The sequence below is a fragment of the Pseudophryne corroboree genome (assembly GCF_028390025.1).
Source record: "Pseudophryne corroboree isolate aPseCor3 chromosome 3 unlocalized genomic scaffold, aPseCor3.hap2 SUPER_3_unloc_52, whole genome shotgun sequence".
Taxonomy (NCBI): Eukaryota; Metazoa; Chordata; class Amphibia; order Anura; family Myobatrachidae; genus Pseudophryne; species Pseudophryne corroboree.
The window spans coordinates 823,897-840,853 of record NW_026967544.1 but is presented as its reverse complement, the minus strand read 5'-3'; the positions used below and the strand labels follow the sequence as shown (position 1 = coordinate 840,853).

General features: G+C 46.2%; 1 protein-coding gene across 1 annotated transcript in view; it reads left to right on the top strand.

Annotated features, from left to right (window-relative positions):
* The window catches only part of LOC134984415 (zinc finger protein 585A-like), a gene marked incomplete at its 5' end in the record, with an annotated part of 114,441 nt that extends 107,185 nt beyond the window's left edge, over positions 1-7,256 (top strand). Inside the window, one exon of the mRNA XM_063950000.1 lies at positions 6,067-7,256. Coding sequence (XP_063806070.1) covers positions 6,067-7,069 — 1,003 coding nt within the window. The remainder of the gene's footprint in view (positions 1-6,066) is intronic.
* Positions 7,257-16,957: the final 9,701 nt, after the last annotated feature.

Here is a 16,957-nt window from a genome sequence, read left to right as displayed (position 1 = left end):
TCCACCTCATCAGGCGTACCTGAGATTTGCGGTACAAGATTGTCATTACCAATTTCAGACGTTGCCTTTCAGGCTTTCCACGGCCCCGAGGATTTTCACCAAGGTAATGGCGGAAATGATGGTGCTCCTGCGCAAGCAGGGTGTCACAATTATCCCGCACTTGGACGATCTCCTCATAAAAGTGAGATAACGAGAGTAGTTGTTGAACAGCGTGTCACTTTAACTGAAAGTGTTACAGCAACACGGCTGGATTCTCAATATCCCGAAGTCACAGTTGGTTCCTACGACTCGTTTGACCTTCTTAGGCATGATTCTGGATACGGACCAGAAAAGGGTTTATCTTCCGATAGAGAAGGCCTAGGAACTCATGACTCTGGTCAGGGACCTATTGAAGCCAAAACACGTGTCAGTGCATCACTGCACTCGAGTCCTGGGAAAGATGGTGGCATCTTGCGAGGCCATTCCTTTCAGCAGGTTCCATGCGAGGACCTTCCAATGGGACCTACTGGACAAGTGGTCCGGGTCACATCTACAGATTCATCAGTTGATCACCCTGTCCCCCAGGGCCAGGGTATCTCTCCTGTGGTGGCTGCAGAGTGCTCACCTTCTAGAGGGTTGCAGATTCGGCATTCAGGACTGGGTTCTGGTGACCATGGACTCGAGCCTCCGAGGTTGGGGAGCAGTCACACAGGGAAGAAACTTCCAAGGTCTTTGGTCAAGTCAAGAAACTGGTCTTCACATCAACGTCCTGGAACTGAGGGCCATTTACAATGCCCTTCGTCAAGCGGAGACTTTGCTTCGCGACCTACCGGTTCTGATCCAGTCAGACAATATCACCGCAGTAGCTCATGTAAACCACCAAGGCGGCACAAGGAGCAAAGTGGCAATGGCGGAAAACACCAGGATTCTTCGCTGGGCGGAAAATCATGTAGGCGCACTGTCAGCAGTGTTCATTCCGGGAGTGGACAACTGGGAAGCAGACTTCCTCAGCAGACACGATCTACATACAGGAGAGTGGGGACTTCATCAGGAAGTCTTTGCACAGATTGCAAGTCAGTGGGGCCTGCCCCAGATAGACATGATGGCGTCCCGCCTAAACAAAAAACTACAGAGGTACAGACCCTCAGGCGGGGGCAGTGGACGCCCCAGTGACACCGTGGGTGTTCCAGTCGGTCTATGTGTTTCCTCCTTTTCCTCTCATCCCCAAGGAGTTGAGAATAATAAGAATTATTCTCATTGTTCCAGATTGGCCGCGAAGGGCCTGGTATCCGGATCTGCAGGAAATGCTCACAGAAGATCCGTGGCCTCTTCCTCTAAGACAGGACCTGTTACAACAGGGGCCCTGTCTGTTCCAAGACTTACCACGACTGCGTTTGATGGCACGGCGGTTGGACGCCGGATCCTAGCGTAAAAGGGCATTCCGGATGAGGTCATTCCTACTCTGATAAAGGCTAGGAAGGACGTGACAGCTAAACATTATCACCGTATATGGCGAAAGTATGTTTCTTGGTGTGAGGCCAGGAATGCTCCTACGGAAGAATTCCATCTGGGCCGTTTCCTTCACTTCCTACAAACTGGAGTGAATTTGGGCCTAAAATTAAGCTCCATTAAGGTTCAGATTTCGGTCCTATCCATTTTCTTTCAGAAGGAATTAGTTTCTCTCCCAGAAGTACAGACTTTTGTGAAGGGAGTGCTGCATATTCAGCCTCCTTTTGTACCTCCGGTGGCGCCTTGGACCTTAACGTGGTGTTGAGTTTCCTTAAGTCGCACTGGTTTGAACCACTTCAAACAGTGGAATTAAAATATCTCACTTGGAAAGTGGTCATGTTGTTAGCCTTGGCTTCGGCTAGGCGAGTGTCGGAATTGGCGGCTTTGTCTCATAAAAGCCCCTATCTGGTTTTCCATATGGATAGAGCGGAATTGCGGACCCGTCCTCAGTTCTTGCCTAAGGTGGTTTCATCTTTTCATATGAACCAACCTATTGTGGTGCCGGTGGCTACACGAGACTTGGAGGATTGAGTCCCTTGATGTGGTCAGGGCTTTGAAAATTTACATAGCCAGAAAGGCTAGGGTCAGAAAAACAGATGCACTGTTTGTCCTGTATGCTGCCAACAAGGTTGGCGCTCCTGCTTCAAAGCAGTCTATTGCTCGCTGGATCTGTAACATAATTCAGCAGGATCATTCAACGGCTGGATTGCCGTTACCAAAATCGATTAAGGCCCATTCCACTAGGAAGGTGAGCTCTTCTTGGGCGGCTGCCCGAGGGGTCTCGGCATTGCGATTGTGCCGAGCTGCTACTTGGTCGGGTTCACACACCTTTGCAAAGTTCTACAAGTTTGATACCCTGGCTGAGGAGGACCTCCTGTTTGCTCAATCGGTGCTGCAGAGTCATCCGCACTCTCCCACCCGTTTGGGAGCTTTGGTATAATCCCCATGGTCCTTATGGAGTCCCCAGCATCCTCTAGGACGTAAGAGAAAATAAGATTTTAAACTTACCAGTAAATATTTTTCTCCTAGTCCATAGAGGATGCTGGGTGCCCGTCCCAAGTGCGGACTACTTCTGCAAGACTTGTATATAGTTATTGCTTACATAAGGGTTATGTTACAGTTTTCATCAGTCTCAGTCTGATTCTGTGTTGTTTCATACTGTTAACTGTTTCATATATCCCTAGTTATATGGTGTGGATGGTGTGGCTGGTATGAATCTTGCCCTTGGATTAACAAAATCCTTTCCTCGTACTGTCCGTCTCCTCTGGGCACAGTTTCTCTAACTGAGGCTGGAGGAGGGGCATAGAGGGAGGAGCCAGTGCACACCCATACCTAAAGTTCTTTCTTAGTGCCCATGTCTCCTGCGGAGCCCGTCTATCCCCATGGTCCTTACGGAGTCCGCAACATCCTCTACGGACTAGGAGAAAAAGATTTACCGGTAGGTATAAAATCTTATTTTTCACATCATTTGGGATATCCATCATTGATATTACATTGTTTGTACATCATTCACTATCATTTATGTATTGTAATGGATAGCGCGTATAGGTGGTAGTACCTTTTTTCTCAAAGAAAAAGTTAACCCTGGTAAAGTCGACCATAAGTCTTGTTATCTTCAAATATCAATTGTGTAGACTTCAAATAATTGTGTAACCTTCAGACGGTAATTGTGGATTTGTTCCTGATGAACAAATTCCTAATTACTTGTGAATAATAGTTCCTGCCCTGTGCAGTTCTGAGGTTATGACTTTAGGGAATGTAATGGTCAGATCCAATATTGCTCTATCCAAGGTCTCCCAGTAGCCCAGGGATGGGGAACCTTCGGCCCTCCAGCTGCTGTTGAACTACACATCCCAGCATGCCTTGCAACAGTTTTAGCATGGCCAAATAGCAAAACTGCAGCAAGGCATGCTGGTATGTGTAGTTCAAAAACAGCTGGAGGGCCGAAGGTTCCCCATCCCTGCAGTAGCCTTACTACATACATAAATGTCTATCTCCTGGTATGTGCAGATCTACAGGTTACATAGGAGATTTTATATATATATATATATATATATATATATATATATATATTATTTTTGTTTATTAGATTCGTTTTTCATTAATCTTTTTGTGGTCACCTTCTCTCATGCACTCTGATTTAAGTTAAGTATAGATTGTGTCCGCTGTTCTCCTGGGTGCTTTTCATTAGGTGTGTAGGTAACGGTCTCGCCTATATAAGGTAAGTATAGATTGTGTCCGCTTTTCTCCTAGGTGCTTTACGTTAGGTGTGTTGGTAACGGTCTCACCTATATAAGGTAAGTTGTTGTGAGCTTTAGACCAGGTAGCAGCATACCTAAAGTGTAACACTAATGTGATAGCTGTTTTTCTGGTAATTATTTTGAGCAATAGAGCAGAGCCTGCAGTATAGTGGGGTCCCTTGTCGGGGGCTGCAGGCTTAAATGCATTGGTCAGTAGGTGAACTAAATCTCCCCTGTTTATTATTGTTAGTTATTATAGTGAGTGCAGAGCCCCAGTGAGATAGATATAGGGCCATATGCAATTGCGGTCGAATTGCCGCAAATGTTGAAAACGGGCCATTTTTGACAAAACTGATTCAACATTGCAATACAGTACTTTTTGACAAAAAAAAACGTCTGTTTCAGATTCAACTTTTTGCAATTCGACATTTGTCAAATTCGACATGTCTGCAATGGTTAAAATGCGGCTTTTCGACAAAAGTATATTCAGTTGAAGAATGTCGATTCGACAACAGTGCTTTTTTCGACCGTTATTTCATCAATTTCAGTTCGCCTCATTTTGCTGGCGTGATCGAATAAAAAATTTTAAAACATGTTTTTTGTAGGGTTTTTTTTTATTGCTAATAGCATGTCTGTTTATATTAGAAGGGATTATCTACTTGGTTTGTCTATTTAGGAGCCACAAGTATTATTTAATATATTTTTTAAAACAATATTTTTTTTTTGTGTGTGTGTCCTGTTTTTATTTGGGTATTTTTTTTGTAGTAGAACTACAGGTACCAGCGGGCCCGCTTTTCCCCCACATGCTGGTACTTGTGGTTCTCCAAGTACCAGCTTGCGTGTGAGGCTTGCTGGGACTTGTAGTTCCGTTTTCCCCCCCGTTTTTTATTGAATGTCGAATTCGGGTCCCCGCTGGAGGGTGTGTGACTGTCAGATTGTGCTGAATTAAAAAACGGTTGAATTCCGGACGGAATTCGACCGCAATTGCATGTACACCATAATAAACTAATCCACAGCACTCGCCGTTCCTAGATTTGGGGGTGCAACACAGTATACGACCACATTGTTTAAATAAAATCACAGGGGCTCTGCACTCACTATATTAACTAACAATAATAAACAGTGGAGCATTAGTTCACGTATTGACCGATGCATTTAAGCCTGCAGCTCCCCCCCCCCCCCAGATTACCTGCATTGTATCAATTAACACCCAATTAAAACCCAATGTTTTTTTATTACTTTATTCAGCTCTTTATACACTTAACTTTGTGTTTAATATCTCAACGATTTATCTTACATACTTTACTGTACTTAATAAAGGTTATATATTATTTATTGGTGCGCAAACAGGACAGCACTTTCTCTTTGGTGATTTATTATAGCAGTGTCCATGTCACCTCTAGTAATCTCACATGGGCATCGGTGTCACCTCTAGTAATCCCACATGAGCGTCCATGCCACCTCTAGTAATCCCACATGAGCGTCCATGTCACCTCTAGTAAACCCACATGAGCGTCCATGCCACCTCTAGTAATCCCACATGAGCATCCATGTCACCTCTAGTAATCCCACATGAGCATCCATGTCACCTCTAGTAATCCCTCGTGAGCTTCCATGTCACCTCTAGTAATCCCACATGAGCATCCATGTCACCTCTAGTAATCCCACATGAGCGTCCATGTCACCTCTAGTAATCCCATATGAGTGTCCGTGTCACCTCTAGTAATTCCACATGATCGCCCATGTCACCTGTAGTAATCCCACATGAGCATCCATGTCACCTCTAGTAATCCCACATGAGCATCCATGTCACCTCTAGTAATCTCAAATGAGCGTCCGTGTCACCTCTAGTAATCCCACTTGAGCCTTCAGTGTTGATCAAGCTCCAGTCTAAGCATCCTTGCTTTTTTGTTTCTGTAATAAACATAAAAGCAATGATTACAGGTAAAAGAAAATGGCAGTTATAGAATTATATATTGTATCCTGTAACATCCTGGGTCTTGTCTGCTCATTTTATATATTAATGTATTTTATTTCCAGCAGATGGATACACAAGCAGGAATATCTCAGAAGGACATCTAATGTTATCCCCGGATTGTGAAATAACAGATGAAAGTATACAGGATTCTCCAGGAGATAACCCCATTACCCCAATTATACATCCAGCTCTATCAGCTGGTCCCTCTGATCCTGGGAAATGTTCTCCTGATCACTCTGATATTGGTGCATCTATTACAGCTCTGAGATTAGATACAGTGTTTCCCTGTTCTACAGATGCCAAATGTTTTACACAGAACACAAACCGTATTACTCATCAGCCAGCTAAGGCAGGTGACAGGCCAATTCCATGTTCTGAGTGTGGGAAATGTTTTACATCTAAATCAAATCTTGTTACACATCAGAGAAGTCACACAGGTGAGAAGCCGTATTCCTGTTCTGAGTGTGGGAAATGTTTTGCATGGAAATCAGATCTTGTTACACATCAGAGAAGTCACACAGGTGAGAAGCCATATTCCTGTTCTGAGTGTGGGAAATGTTTTGCATGGAAATCAGATCTTGTTACACATCAGAGAAGTCACACAGGTGAGAAGCCGTATTCCTGTTCTCAGTGTATGAAATGTTTTGCACAGAAATCAGGTCTTGTTCTACATCAGAGAAGTCACACTGGTGAGAAGCCGTATTCCTGTTCCGAGTGTGGGAAATGTTTTGTATCGAAATCAAATCTTGTTACACATCAGAGAAGTCACACAGGTGAGAAGCCGTATTCCTGTTCTGAGTGTGGGAAATGTTTTGCATCGAAATCAAATCTGGTTAAACATCAGAGAAGTCACACAGGTGAGAGGCCATATTCCTGTTCTGAGTGTGGGAAATGTTTTGCATCGAAATCAAATCTTGTTACACATCAGAGAAGTCACACAGGTGAGAAGCCGTATTCCTGTACTGAGTGTGGAGAATGTTTTGCATTGAAATCAAATCTTGTTACACATCAGAAAAGTCACACAGGTGAAAAGCCGTATTCCTGTTCTGAGTGTAGGAAATGTTTTGTACGGAAATCAGCTCTTGTCACGCATCAGAGAAGTCACACAGGTGAGATGCCATATTCCTGTTCTGAGTGTGGGAAATGTTTTGCACAGAAATCAAATCTTGTTCTACATCAGCGAAGTCACACAGGTGAGAAGCCGTATTCCTGTTATGAGTGTGGGAAATGTTTTTCATCGAAATCAGATCTTGTTACACATCAGAGAAGTCACACAGGTGAGAAGCCGTATTCCTGTTATGAGTGTGGGAAATGTTTTTCATCGAAATCCGGTCTTGTTAAACATCAGCGATTTCACAGGTGAGAAGCTATTTTCATGCCGTGAGAGAAATAAATCCGCTCTTGTTGAACACATTAGACATTACCCAAGTACGGAACCATTTAAATCTTCTGGAGTATAATTATCACTGTCATGCAATGTTCCTCAAGGGTCAATCCTATCTCCTATGCTTCATGCAATATACAGTCTGGTACATATATATTGGGACATCGACACAATTCTCATATTTTGGGCTCTATACACCACCACAATGGATTTGAAATGAAACGAACAAGATGTGCTTTAACTGCAGACTTTCCGCTTTAATTTGAGGGTATTTACATACAAATCAGGTGAACTGTGTAGGAATTAAAATGGTTTTTATATGTCCCTCCCACTTTTTAAGGGACCAAACCTAAATCAAACTTTTACTTTTTAATACTTTGTTGCAAATCCTTTTGTCAGTTACAGCCTGAAGTCTGGAACGTATAGACATCACCAGACGCTGGGTTTCATCCCTGGTGATGCTATGCCAGACCTCTACTGCAAATGTCTTCAGTTTTTGCTTGTTCTTGGGGCATTTTCCCTTCAGTTTTGTCTTCATCAAGTGAAATGCATGCTCAATAGGATTCAGGTCAGGTGATTGACTTGGCCATTGCATAACATTCCACTTATTTGCCTTAAAAAACGCTTTGGTTGCTTTTGCAGTATGCTTCGGGTCATTGTCCATCTGCACTGTGAAACGCCTTCCAATGAGTTCTGAAGCATTTGACTGAATATGAGCAGATAATGTTGCCCGAAACACTTCAGAATTCATCCTGCTGCTTTTGTCAGCAGTCACATCATCAATAAATACAAGGGAACCAGTTCCATTGGCATCCATACATGGCCACGCCATGACACTACCACCACCATGCTTCACTGATGAGCTGGTATGTTTTGGATCATGAGCAGTTCCTTTCCTTCTCCATACTCTTTTCTTCCCATCACTCTGGTACAAGTTGATCTTTGTCTCATCTGTCCATAGGATGTTGTTCCAGAACTGTAAAGGCTTTTTTTCTCTGACGTCCTAAGTGGATGCTGGGACTCCGTAAGGACCATGGGGCCATGGGGCGGCTCCGCAGGAGACTGGGCACAACTAAAGAAAGCTTTAGGACTACCTGGTGTGCGCTGGCTCCTCCCTCTATGACCCTCCTCTAGACCTCAGTTAGAATCTTGTGCCCGGCCGAGCTGGATGCACACTAGGGGCTCTCCTGAGCTCCTAGAAAAATAAAGTTTATTTTAGGTTTCTTATTTTCAGTGAGATCTGCTGGCAACAGACTCACTACTACGAGGGACTAAGGGAAGAAGACGCGAACCTACCTGCTTGCAGCTAGCTTGGGCTTCTTAGGCTACTGGACACCATTAGCTCCAGAGGGATCGAACACAGGCCCAGCCTCGGTTGTCCGGTCATAGAGACTATATATGTGTAAAATCCCCTGCCAGATATACCTACAAAAAAGCGTGAGAAGTCCGCAGGCTATCTTCCCTCAGCACACTGGCGCAATTTTCCCTCACCGCTCCGCTTGAAGGATCGCTCCCAGGCTCTCCCCTGCAGTTTCCAGACTACATAGGGTAAAAAAGAGAGGGGGGGGGGGCACTAAATTTAGGCGCAATATTGTGTATACAAGCAGCTATTGGGAAAATCTCTCAGTTACAGAGCTAATCCCTGTGTATATATAGCGCTCTGGTGTGTGCTGGCATACTCTCTCTCTCTGTCTCCCCAAAGGGCTTTGTGGGGTCCTGTCCTCAGTCAGAGCATTCCCTGTGTGTGTGCGCGGTGTGTTGGTACGGCTGTGTCGACATGTTTGATGAGGAGGCTTATGTGGAGGTGGAGCAGATGCCGATAAATGTGATTTCACCCACTGCGGGGCCGACACCTGAATGGATGGACTTATGGAAGGAAGTACGTGAAAGTGTCAACTCCTTACATAAAAGGTTTGACAAAATAGCAGATGTGGGACAGCCGGCTTCTCAGCTCGTGCCTGCCCAGCTGTCTCAAAAGCCATCAGGGGCTCTAAAACGCCCGCTACCTCAGATGGCAGATACAGATGTCGACACGGATACTGAATCCAGTGTCGACGACGATGAGACTAATGTAACTTCCAATAGGGCCACACGTTACATGATTGAGGCAATGAAAAATGTGTTGCACATTGCTGATATTACCCCAGGTACTACAAAAATGGGGATTGTTTGGGGAGAAAAAACTGCCAGTGGTTTTTCCCCCTTCTGAGGAATTAAATGAAGTGTGTGAAGAAGCGTGGGCTTCCCCCGATAAGAAACTAGTAATTTCTAAAAGGTTACTAATGGCGTACCCTTTCCCGCCAGAGGATAGGTCACGTTGGGAAACATCCCCTAGGATGGATAAAGCGCTCACACGCCTGTCAAAGAAGGTGGCACTACCGTCTCCGGATACGGCTGCCCTAAAGGAACCTGCTGATAGGAAGCAGGAGGCTATCCTGAAGTCTGTATATACACACTCAGGTATTATACTGAGACCAGCTATTGCTTCAGCATGGATGTGCAGTGCTGCAGCTGCGTGGTCCGATTCCCTGTCGGAAAATATAGATACCCTTGACAGGGACACTGTATTGCTAACCATAGAGCATATAAAAGACGCAGTCTTATACATGAGAGATGCACATAGGGATATTTGTCGGCTGGCATCTAAAATAAGTGCAATGTCCATTTCTGCCAGGAGAGGGTTATGGACTCGGCAGTGGACAGCGGATGCAGATTCTAAAAGGCACATGGAAGTTTTGCCTTATAAAGGTGAGGAGTTGTTTGGGGATGGTCTCTCGGACCTCGTTTCCACAGCGACAGCTGGGAAGTCAGCTTTTTTACCCCATGTTCCCTCACAACCAAAGAAAGCACTGTATTATCAGGTACAGTCCTTTCGGCCCCAAAAAGGCAAGCGGGTTAGAGGCGCGTCCTTTCTGCCCAGAGGTAGAGGGAAAAAGCTGCAGCTTACAGCCAGTTCCAAGGAACAAAAGTCCTCCCCCGCTTCCTCTAAGTCCACCGCATGACGCTGGGGCTCCACAGGCGGAGCCAGGTGCGGTGGGGGCCCATCTCAAGAACTTCAGCAATCAGTGGGCTTGCTCATGGGTGGATCCCTGGATTCTTCAAGTGGTGTCTCTGGGGTACAAGCTGGAATTCGAGACGTCTTCCCCTCGCCGTTTCCTCAAATCTGCCTTGCCAACAACTCCCTCAGACAGGGAGGCTGTGCTAGAGGCAATTCACAAGCTGTATTCCTAGCAGGTAATAGTCAAGGTGCCCCTCCTTCAACAAGGTCGGGGTTACTATTCCACAGTGTTTGTGGTACCGAAACCGGACGGTTCGGTGAGACCCATTTTAAATTTGAAATCCTTGAACACTTATATAAAAAAATTCAAGTTCAAGATGGAATCGCTCAGGGCTGTTATTGCAAGCTTGGACGAGGGGGATTACATGGTATCACTGGACATCAAGGATGCTTACCTGCATGTCCCCATTTACCATCCTCACCAGGAGTACCTCAGATTTGTGGTACAGGATTGTCATTACCAATTCCAGACGTTGCCATTCGGTCTGTCCACGGCACCGATGGTATTTACCAAGGTAATGGCCGAAATGATGATACTCCTTCGAAAAAAGGGAGTTTTAATTATCCCGTACTTGGACTATCTCCTGATAAAGGTGAGGTCCAGGGAGCAGTTGGTCGGGGTAGCACTATCTCGGGAGGTGCTACAACAGCACGGTTGGATTCTAAATATTCCAAAGTCACAGCTGGTCCCTACGACAGGTCTACTGTTCCTGGGGATGGTGCTGGACACAGAACAGAAAAAAGTGTTTCTCCCGGAGGAGAAAGTCCAGGAGCTGTCATCTCTAGTCAGAGGCCTCCTAAAACCAAAACAGGTGTCGGTGCATCACTGCACGCGAGTCCTGGGAAAAATGGTAGCTTCCTTCGAAGCAATTCCATTCGGCAGGTTCCATGCAAGGACTTTTCAGTGGGACCTGTTGGACAAGTGGTCTGGATCGCATCTTCAGATGCATTGGCTGATAACCCTGTCTCCAAGGACCGGGGTGTCTCTGCTGTGGTGGCTGCAGAGTGCTAATCTTCAAGAGGGCCGCAGATTCGGCATACAAGTCTGGGTCCTGGTGACCACGGATGCCAGCCTTCGAGGCTGGGGGGCAGTCACACAGGGAAGAAACTTCCAGGGACTATGGTCAAGCCAGGAGACTTCCCTACACATAAATATTCTGGAACTGAGGGCCATTTACAATGCCCTAGGTCAGGCAAGACCCCAGCTTCAAAACCAGCCGGTACGGATTCAGTCAGACAACATCACGGCAGTCGCCCATGTAAACCGACAGGGCGGCACAAGAAGCAGGATGGCGATGTCAGAAGCCACAAGGATTCACCGATGGGCGGAAAATCACGTGTTAGCACTATCAGCAGTGTTCGTTCCGGGAGTGGACAACTGGGAAGCAGACTTCCTCAGCAGGCACGACCTCCACCCGGGAGAGTGGGGACTTCATCCAGAAGTCTTCCAGCTGATTGTAAACCGTTGGGAACGGCCACAGGTGGACATGATGGCGTCCCGCCTAAACAAAAAGCTAGAAAGATATTGCGCCAGGTCGAGAGACCCTCAGGCAATAGCTGTGGACGCTCTAGTGACACCGTGGGTGTATCAGTCGGTTTATGTGTTCCCTCCTCTTCCTCTCATACCCAAGGTACTGAGGATAATAAGAAAAAGAGGAGTAAGAACTACACTCGTTGTTCCGGTTTGGCCAAGAAGAGCTTGGTACCCGGAACTTCAAGAACTGATCTCAGAGGACCCATGGCCTCTGCCGCTCAGACAGGACCTGCTGCAGCGGGGGCCCTGTCTGTTCCAAGACTTACCGCGGCTGCGTTTGACGACATGGCGGTTGAACACCGGATCCTAAAAGAAAAGGGCATTCCGGAGGAAGTCATTTCTACGCTGATTAAAGCTAGGAAAGATGTGACCGCAAAGCATTATCACCGCATATGGCGAAAGTATGTTGCGTGGTGTGAAGCCAGGAAGGCTCCAACGGAGGAATTTCAGCTAGGTCGATTTCTGCACCGGATCCTGAAGGAAAAGGGCATTCCGGAGGAAGTCATCCCTACGCTGATTAAAGCTAGGAAAGAAGTGACCGCAAACCACTATCACCGCTTATGGCGAAAATATGTTGTGTGGTGTGAGGCCAGGAAGGCCCCAATGGAGGAATTTCAGCTGGGCCGTTTTCTGCACTTCCTACAGTCAGGGGTGACTATGGGCCTAAAATTGGGTTCCATTAAGGTCCAGATTTCGGCTCTGTCGATTTTCTTCCAGAAAGAATTGGCTTCACTGCCTTAAGTTCAGACGTTTGTTAAGGGAGTGCTGCATATTCAGCCCCCTTTTGTGCCTCCAGTGGCACCTTGGGATCACAACGTGGTGTTGGATTTCCTAAAGTCACATTGGTTTGAGCCACTTAAAACCGTGGATTTGAAATATCTCACGTGGAAAGTGGTCATGCTGTTGGCCTTGGCTTCGGCCAGGCGTGTATCAGAATTGGCGGCTTTGTCATGTAAAAGCCCTTATCTGATTTTCCATATGGATGGGGCAGAATTGAGGACTCGTCCCCAGTTTCTCCCTAAGGTGGTATCCGCTTTTCATTTGAACCAACCTATTGTAGTGCCTGCGGCTACTGAGGACTTGGAGGATTCCAAGTTGTTGGACGTAGTCAGGGCCCTGAAAATTTATGTTTCCAGGACAGCTAGTGTCAGGAAAACTGACTCGCTGTTTATCCTGTATGCACCCAACAAGCTGGGTGCTTCTGCTTCAAAGCAGACTATTGCTCGCTGGATCTGTAGCACGATTCAGCTTGCACATTCTGTGGCTGGACTGCCGCATCCAAAATCAGTGAAGGCCCATTCCACGAGGAAGGTGGGCTCTTCTTGGGCGGCTGCCCGAGGGGTCTCGGCTTTACAACTTTGCAGAGCAGCTACTTGGTCGGGGTTAAACACATTTGCAAAATTCTACAAGTTTGATACCCTGACTGAGGAGGACCTAGAGTTCGCTCATTCGGTGCTGCAGAGTCATCCGCACTCTCCCGCCCGTTTGGGAGCTTTGGTATAATCCCCATGGTCCTTACGGAGTCCCAGCATCCACTTAGGACGTCAGAGAAAAAAAGATTTTACTCACCGGTAAATCTATTTCTCGTAGTCCGTAGTGGATGCTGGGCGCCCAACCCAAGCGCGGATTGTCTGCAATACTTGTATATAGTTATTGTTTAACTAAAGGGTTATTGTTGAGCCATCTGTTGAGAGGCTCAGTTATATTTCATACTGTTAACTGGGTATAGTATCACGAGTTATACGGTGTGATTGGTGTGGCTGGTATGAGTCTTACCCGGAATTCAAAATCCTTCCTTATTGTGTCAGCTCTTCCGGGCACAGTATCCTAACTGAGGTCTGGAGGAGGGTCATAGAGGGAGGAGCCAGTGCACACCAGTTAGTCCTAAAGCTTTCTTTAGTTGTGTCCTGCGGAGCCGCTATTCCCCATGGTCCTTACGGAGTCCCAGCATCCACTACGGACTACGAGTAAAATCTTATTTTCTCTAACGTCCTAGTGGATGCTGGGGATTCCGTAAGGACCATGGGGAATAGACGGGCTCCGCAGGAGACAGGGCACTCTAAGAAAGAATTAGGCCTACTGGTGTGCACTGGCTCCTCCCTCTATGCCCCTCCTCCAGACCTCAGTTATAATCTGTGCACGGACAGAGCAGGGTGCATTTTAGTGAGCTCTCCTGAGTTTGCTAATAAGAAAGTATTTTGTTAGGTTTTTAATTTTCAGAGAGCTTCTGCTGGCAACAGACTCTCTGCTACGTGGGACTGAGGGGAGAGAAGCAAACCTACTAACTGCGGCTAGGTTGCGCTTCTTAGGCTACTGGACACCATCAGCTCCAGAGGGATCGAACACAGAAACTTAACCTAGGTCGTCCGTTCCCGGAGCCGCGCCGCCGCCCCCCTTGCAGAGCCAGAAGACAAGCCGGCGGATGAAGCAAGAAGACGTCAAAATCGGCGGCAGAAGACTCCTGTCTTCACATGGGGTAGCGCACAGCACTGCAGCTGTGCGCCATTGCTCCCACATTACACCCACAGACTCCGGTCACTGTAGGGCGCAGGGGGGGCGGGCGCCCTGGGCAGCAATTGAGTACCTCCTGGCAAAATAGGGCATATATACAGCTGGGCACTGTATATATGCATGAGCCCCCGCCAGTATTTACACAAAACCGTGGGACAGAAGCCCGCCACTAACCAGCGCCATTTTCTCTCCACAGATCCGCTGAGAGAAGCTCCCCAGGCTCTCCCCTGCACGGTAGAAGAGGGTAAAAAGAGAGGGGGGGCACATAAATTTGGTGCAAAAACAGTATACAGCAGCTACTGGGTTAACACTAAGTTACTGTGTGATTCCTGGGACATATAGCGCTGGGGTGTGTGCTGGCATACTCTCTCTCTGTCTCTCAAAAGGGCCTTATGGGGGAACTGTCTTCAAATAGAGCACCCCCTGTGTGTGTGGTGTGTTGGCACGTGTGTGTCGACATGTCTGCGGTAAAAGGCTCCCACAAGGAGGAGATGGAGCAAATATGTGTGTGAGAGGGTGTCTCCGTCGACAACGCCGACACCTGTTTGGATATGTGTAATTAAGTGCTATGGTGAATTTATTGCACAAAAGATTAGAGAACAGACAGGAAATTACCCATGTCTGTCCCTATGGAGCAGAAACCTTCAGAGTCTCACAATGCTCACTATCCAGAATAATAGACACTGATGTCGACACGGAGTGTGACTCCAGTGTCGACTACGATAATGCAAAGTTACAGCCAAAATGGCAGAAAAGTATTCAATATATGATTATTGTAATAAAAGATGATTTGCATATCACTGATGACTCATCTGTCCCTGACACAAGGGTACACATGTTTAAGGGGAAGAAAGCTGAGGTAAATTTCCCTCCTCATGAGGAAAGAGCGGGAATCTCCAGACAAGAAGCTGCAGCTTCCCACAAAGAATTCTCAGGCAGTATCCTTTCTCCACTAGGGCCAGGATATGATGGGAATCTTCCCCTAGGGTGTCACGTTTGCCCAAAAGGTAACCCTGACGTAACAGCTATTCTCAGGGATCCTGCAGATAGCGTACACATTCTGGTAAACTACTCAGAACGGCGATTGGGTCGGCATGGGTTTATAGCGCTGTGGGGGGCGTGGATTAATTGAGACCCTAGTATGTACATATATGTATATATATATATGTGTGTGTGTGTGTATATATATATATATATATATATATATATATATATATATATAATGTGTGTGTGTGTGTGTATATATATATATATATATATATATAGTGTTCACTCTAGGAGTGAACTGGGGCAGGGCGCCGGACTCAGTGGGGGCACATGCGAAATGGGGGCGTGGCCACGCAAATTAGGGGGCGTGGTCACGCCTCCGTCATTTTAGGGGGCGGTGCAGCCCACAGACGCTACTATAGAGAGCGTCTGTGGCCGGCGACGTCACTGTTGGGGGCGTGCCCAGCACCTCCGTCGGTGCTGGGCTTCCCCCAGCCCTCTCCCAATGCGTAAATGGATGCCGCGCGCATGCGCACGGCATCTATACACGCCGGGAGGGCAGGGAGCGGGCGGCTGTTTTAGCAGGGCGCCGCAAAAGGGCAGGGCGGGTTTTGCCTGTTAAAAAACGGGCAGGGCGCGGCGCCCTGCTAAAACAGCCTAGAGTGAACACTATATATATATATATATATATATATATATATATATATATATATATATATATATATATATATAGAGAGAGAGATATATAGAGATATATATATATATATATATATATATATAGAGAGATATATAGAGATATATATATATATAGAGAGAGATATATAGAGATATATATATATAGAGAGAGATATATAGAGATATATATGTTAATTTTTCAATGTGCAGATGTATTTTATCTATTTGTGCTGCTCAAGATCAATTATACTGCTGTGCTATAAATTGTATGGGACACCGTTGTTAGCCACACCCCCTGACGAAGTCTTGTGACAAAACGCGTTGGGCGTGGCCAGCAGGACGAGGTACTTGGATCCAGCGTTTGAATTGTCGGCGCGTGTGGTCCGTGAATTGAGTCAGTGCGGCTAGAAGGATTTAGCGGCTGTTGGTATCCGGAGAGCGACGGGGTTCATCGGTGTGGGTATCCGGAGTCTACACTGATGGTCGACTTCGAGCTGGTTATTTTTATACTTTGAATTTACGTGAGTGATTATGATGCCAGTAAACTACTTGTGATTTTATACTCTCCATTGCGCTCTCCATTATTCTCTTTTCCGCATGTGCTGAGGAGTACGGGTTTACTCCTAAAGGAGGATTGCTGCAGTAATACATATGGACTGACATATACTTCATAGACTTTTTTTGTTGGATTGCGCGACTTTCTGTTTAAATATATATATATATATATATATATATATATATATATATATAAAAGATGCTGTCTTAAGATATATATATATATATATATATATATAATAAAACATACCAAAAGAGACGTGTATACTGGGTCCTAGAGTCAAAGCTATGTCGATTTCTACTTGACGTGTCCTGTAGAATATGCAATGGACAGAGGATGCCGACATAAGAGGCATATAGAATGCTGAGGATTGTGTGGAGAAGGGTTCTCGGACCTGGTCTCCACCGCTATAGCTGGTAATTCTGATGTTTTGCCTTATATTCCTGCACAGCCTAGGAAAGCAAGTCATTATCAAATGCAGCCTTCCGAACAAAGAAACAAGAAAGTCCGAGGTGCATCCTTTCTTGCCAGAAGCGGGGGCAGAGG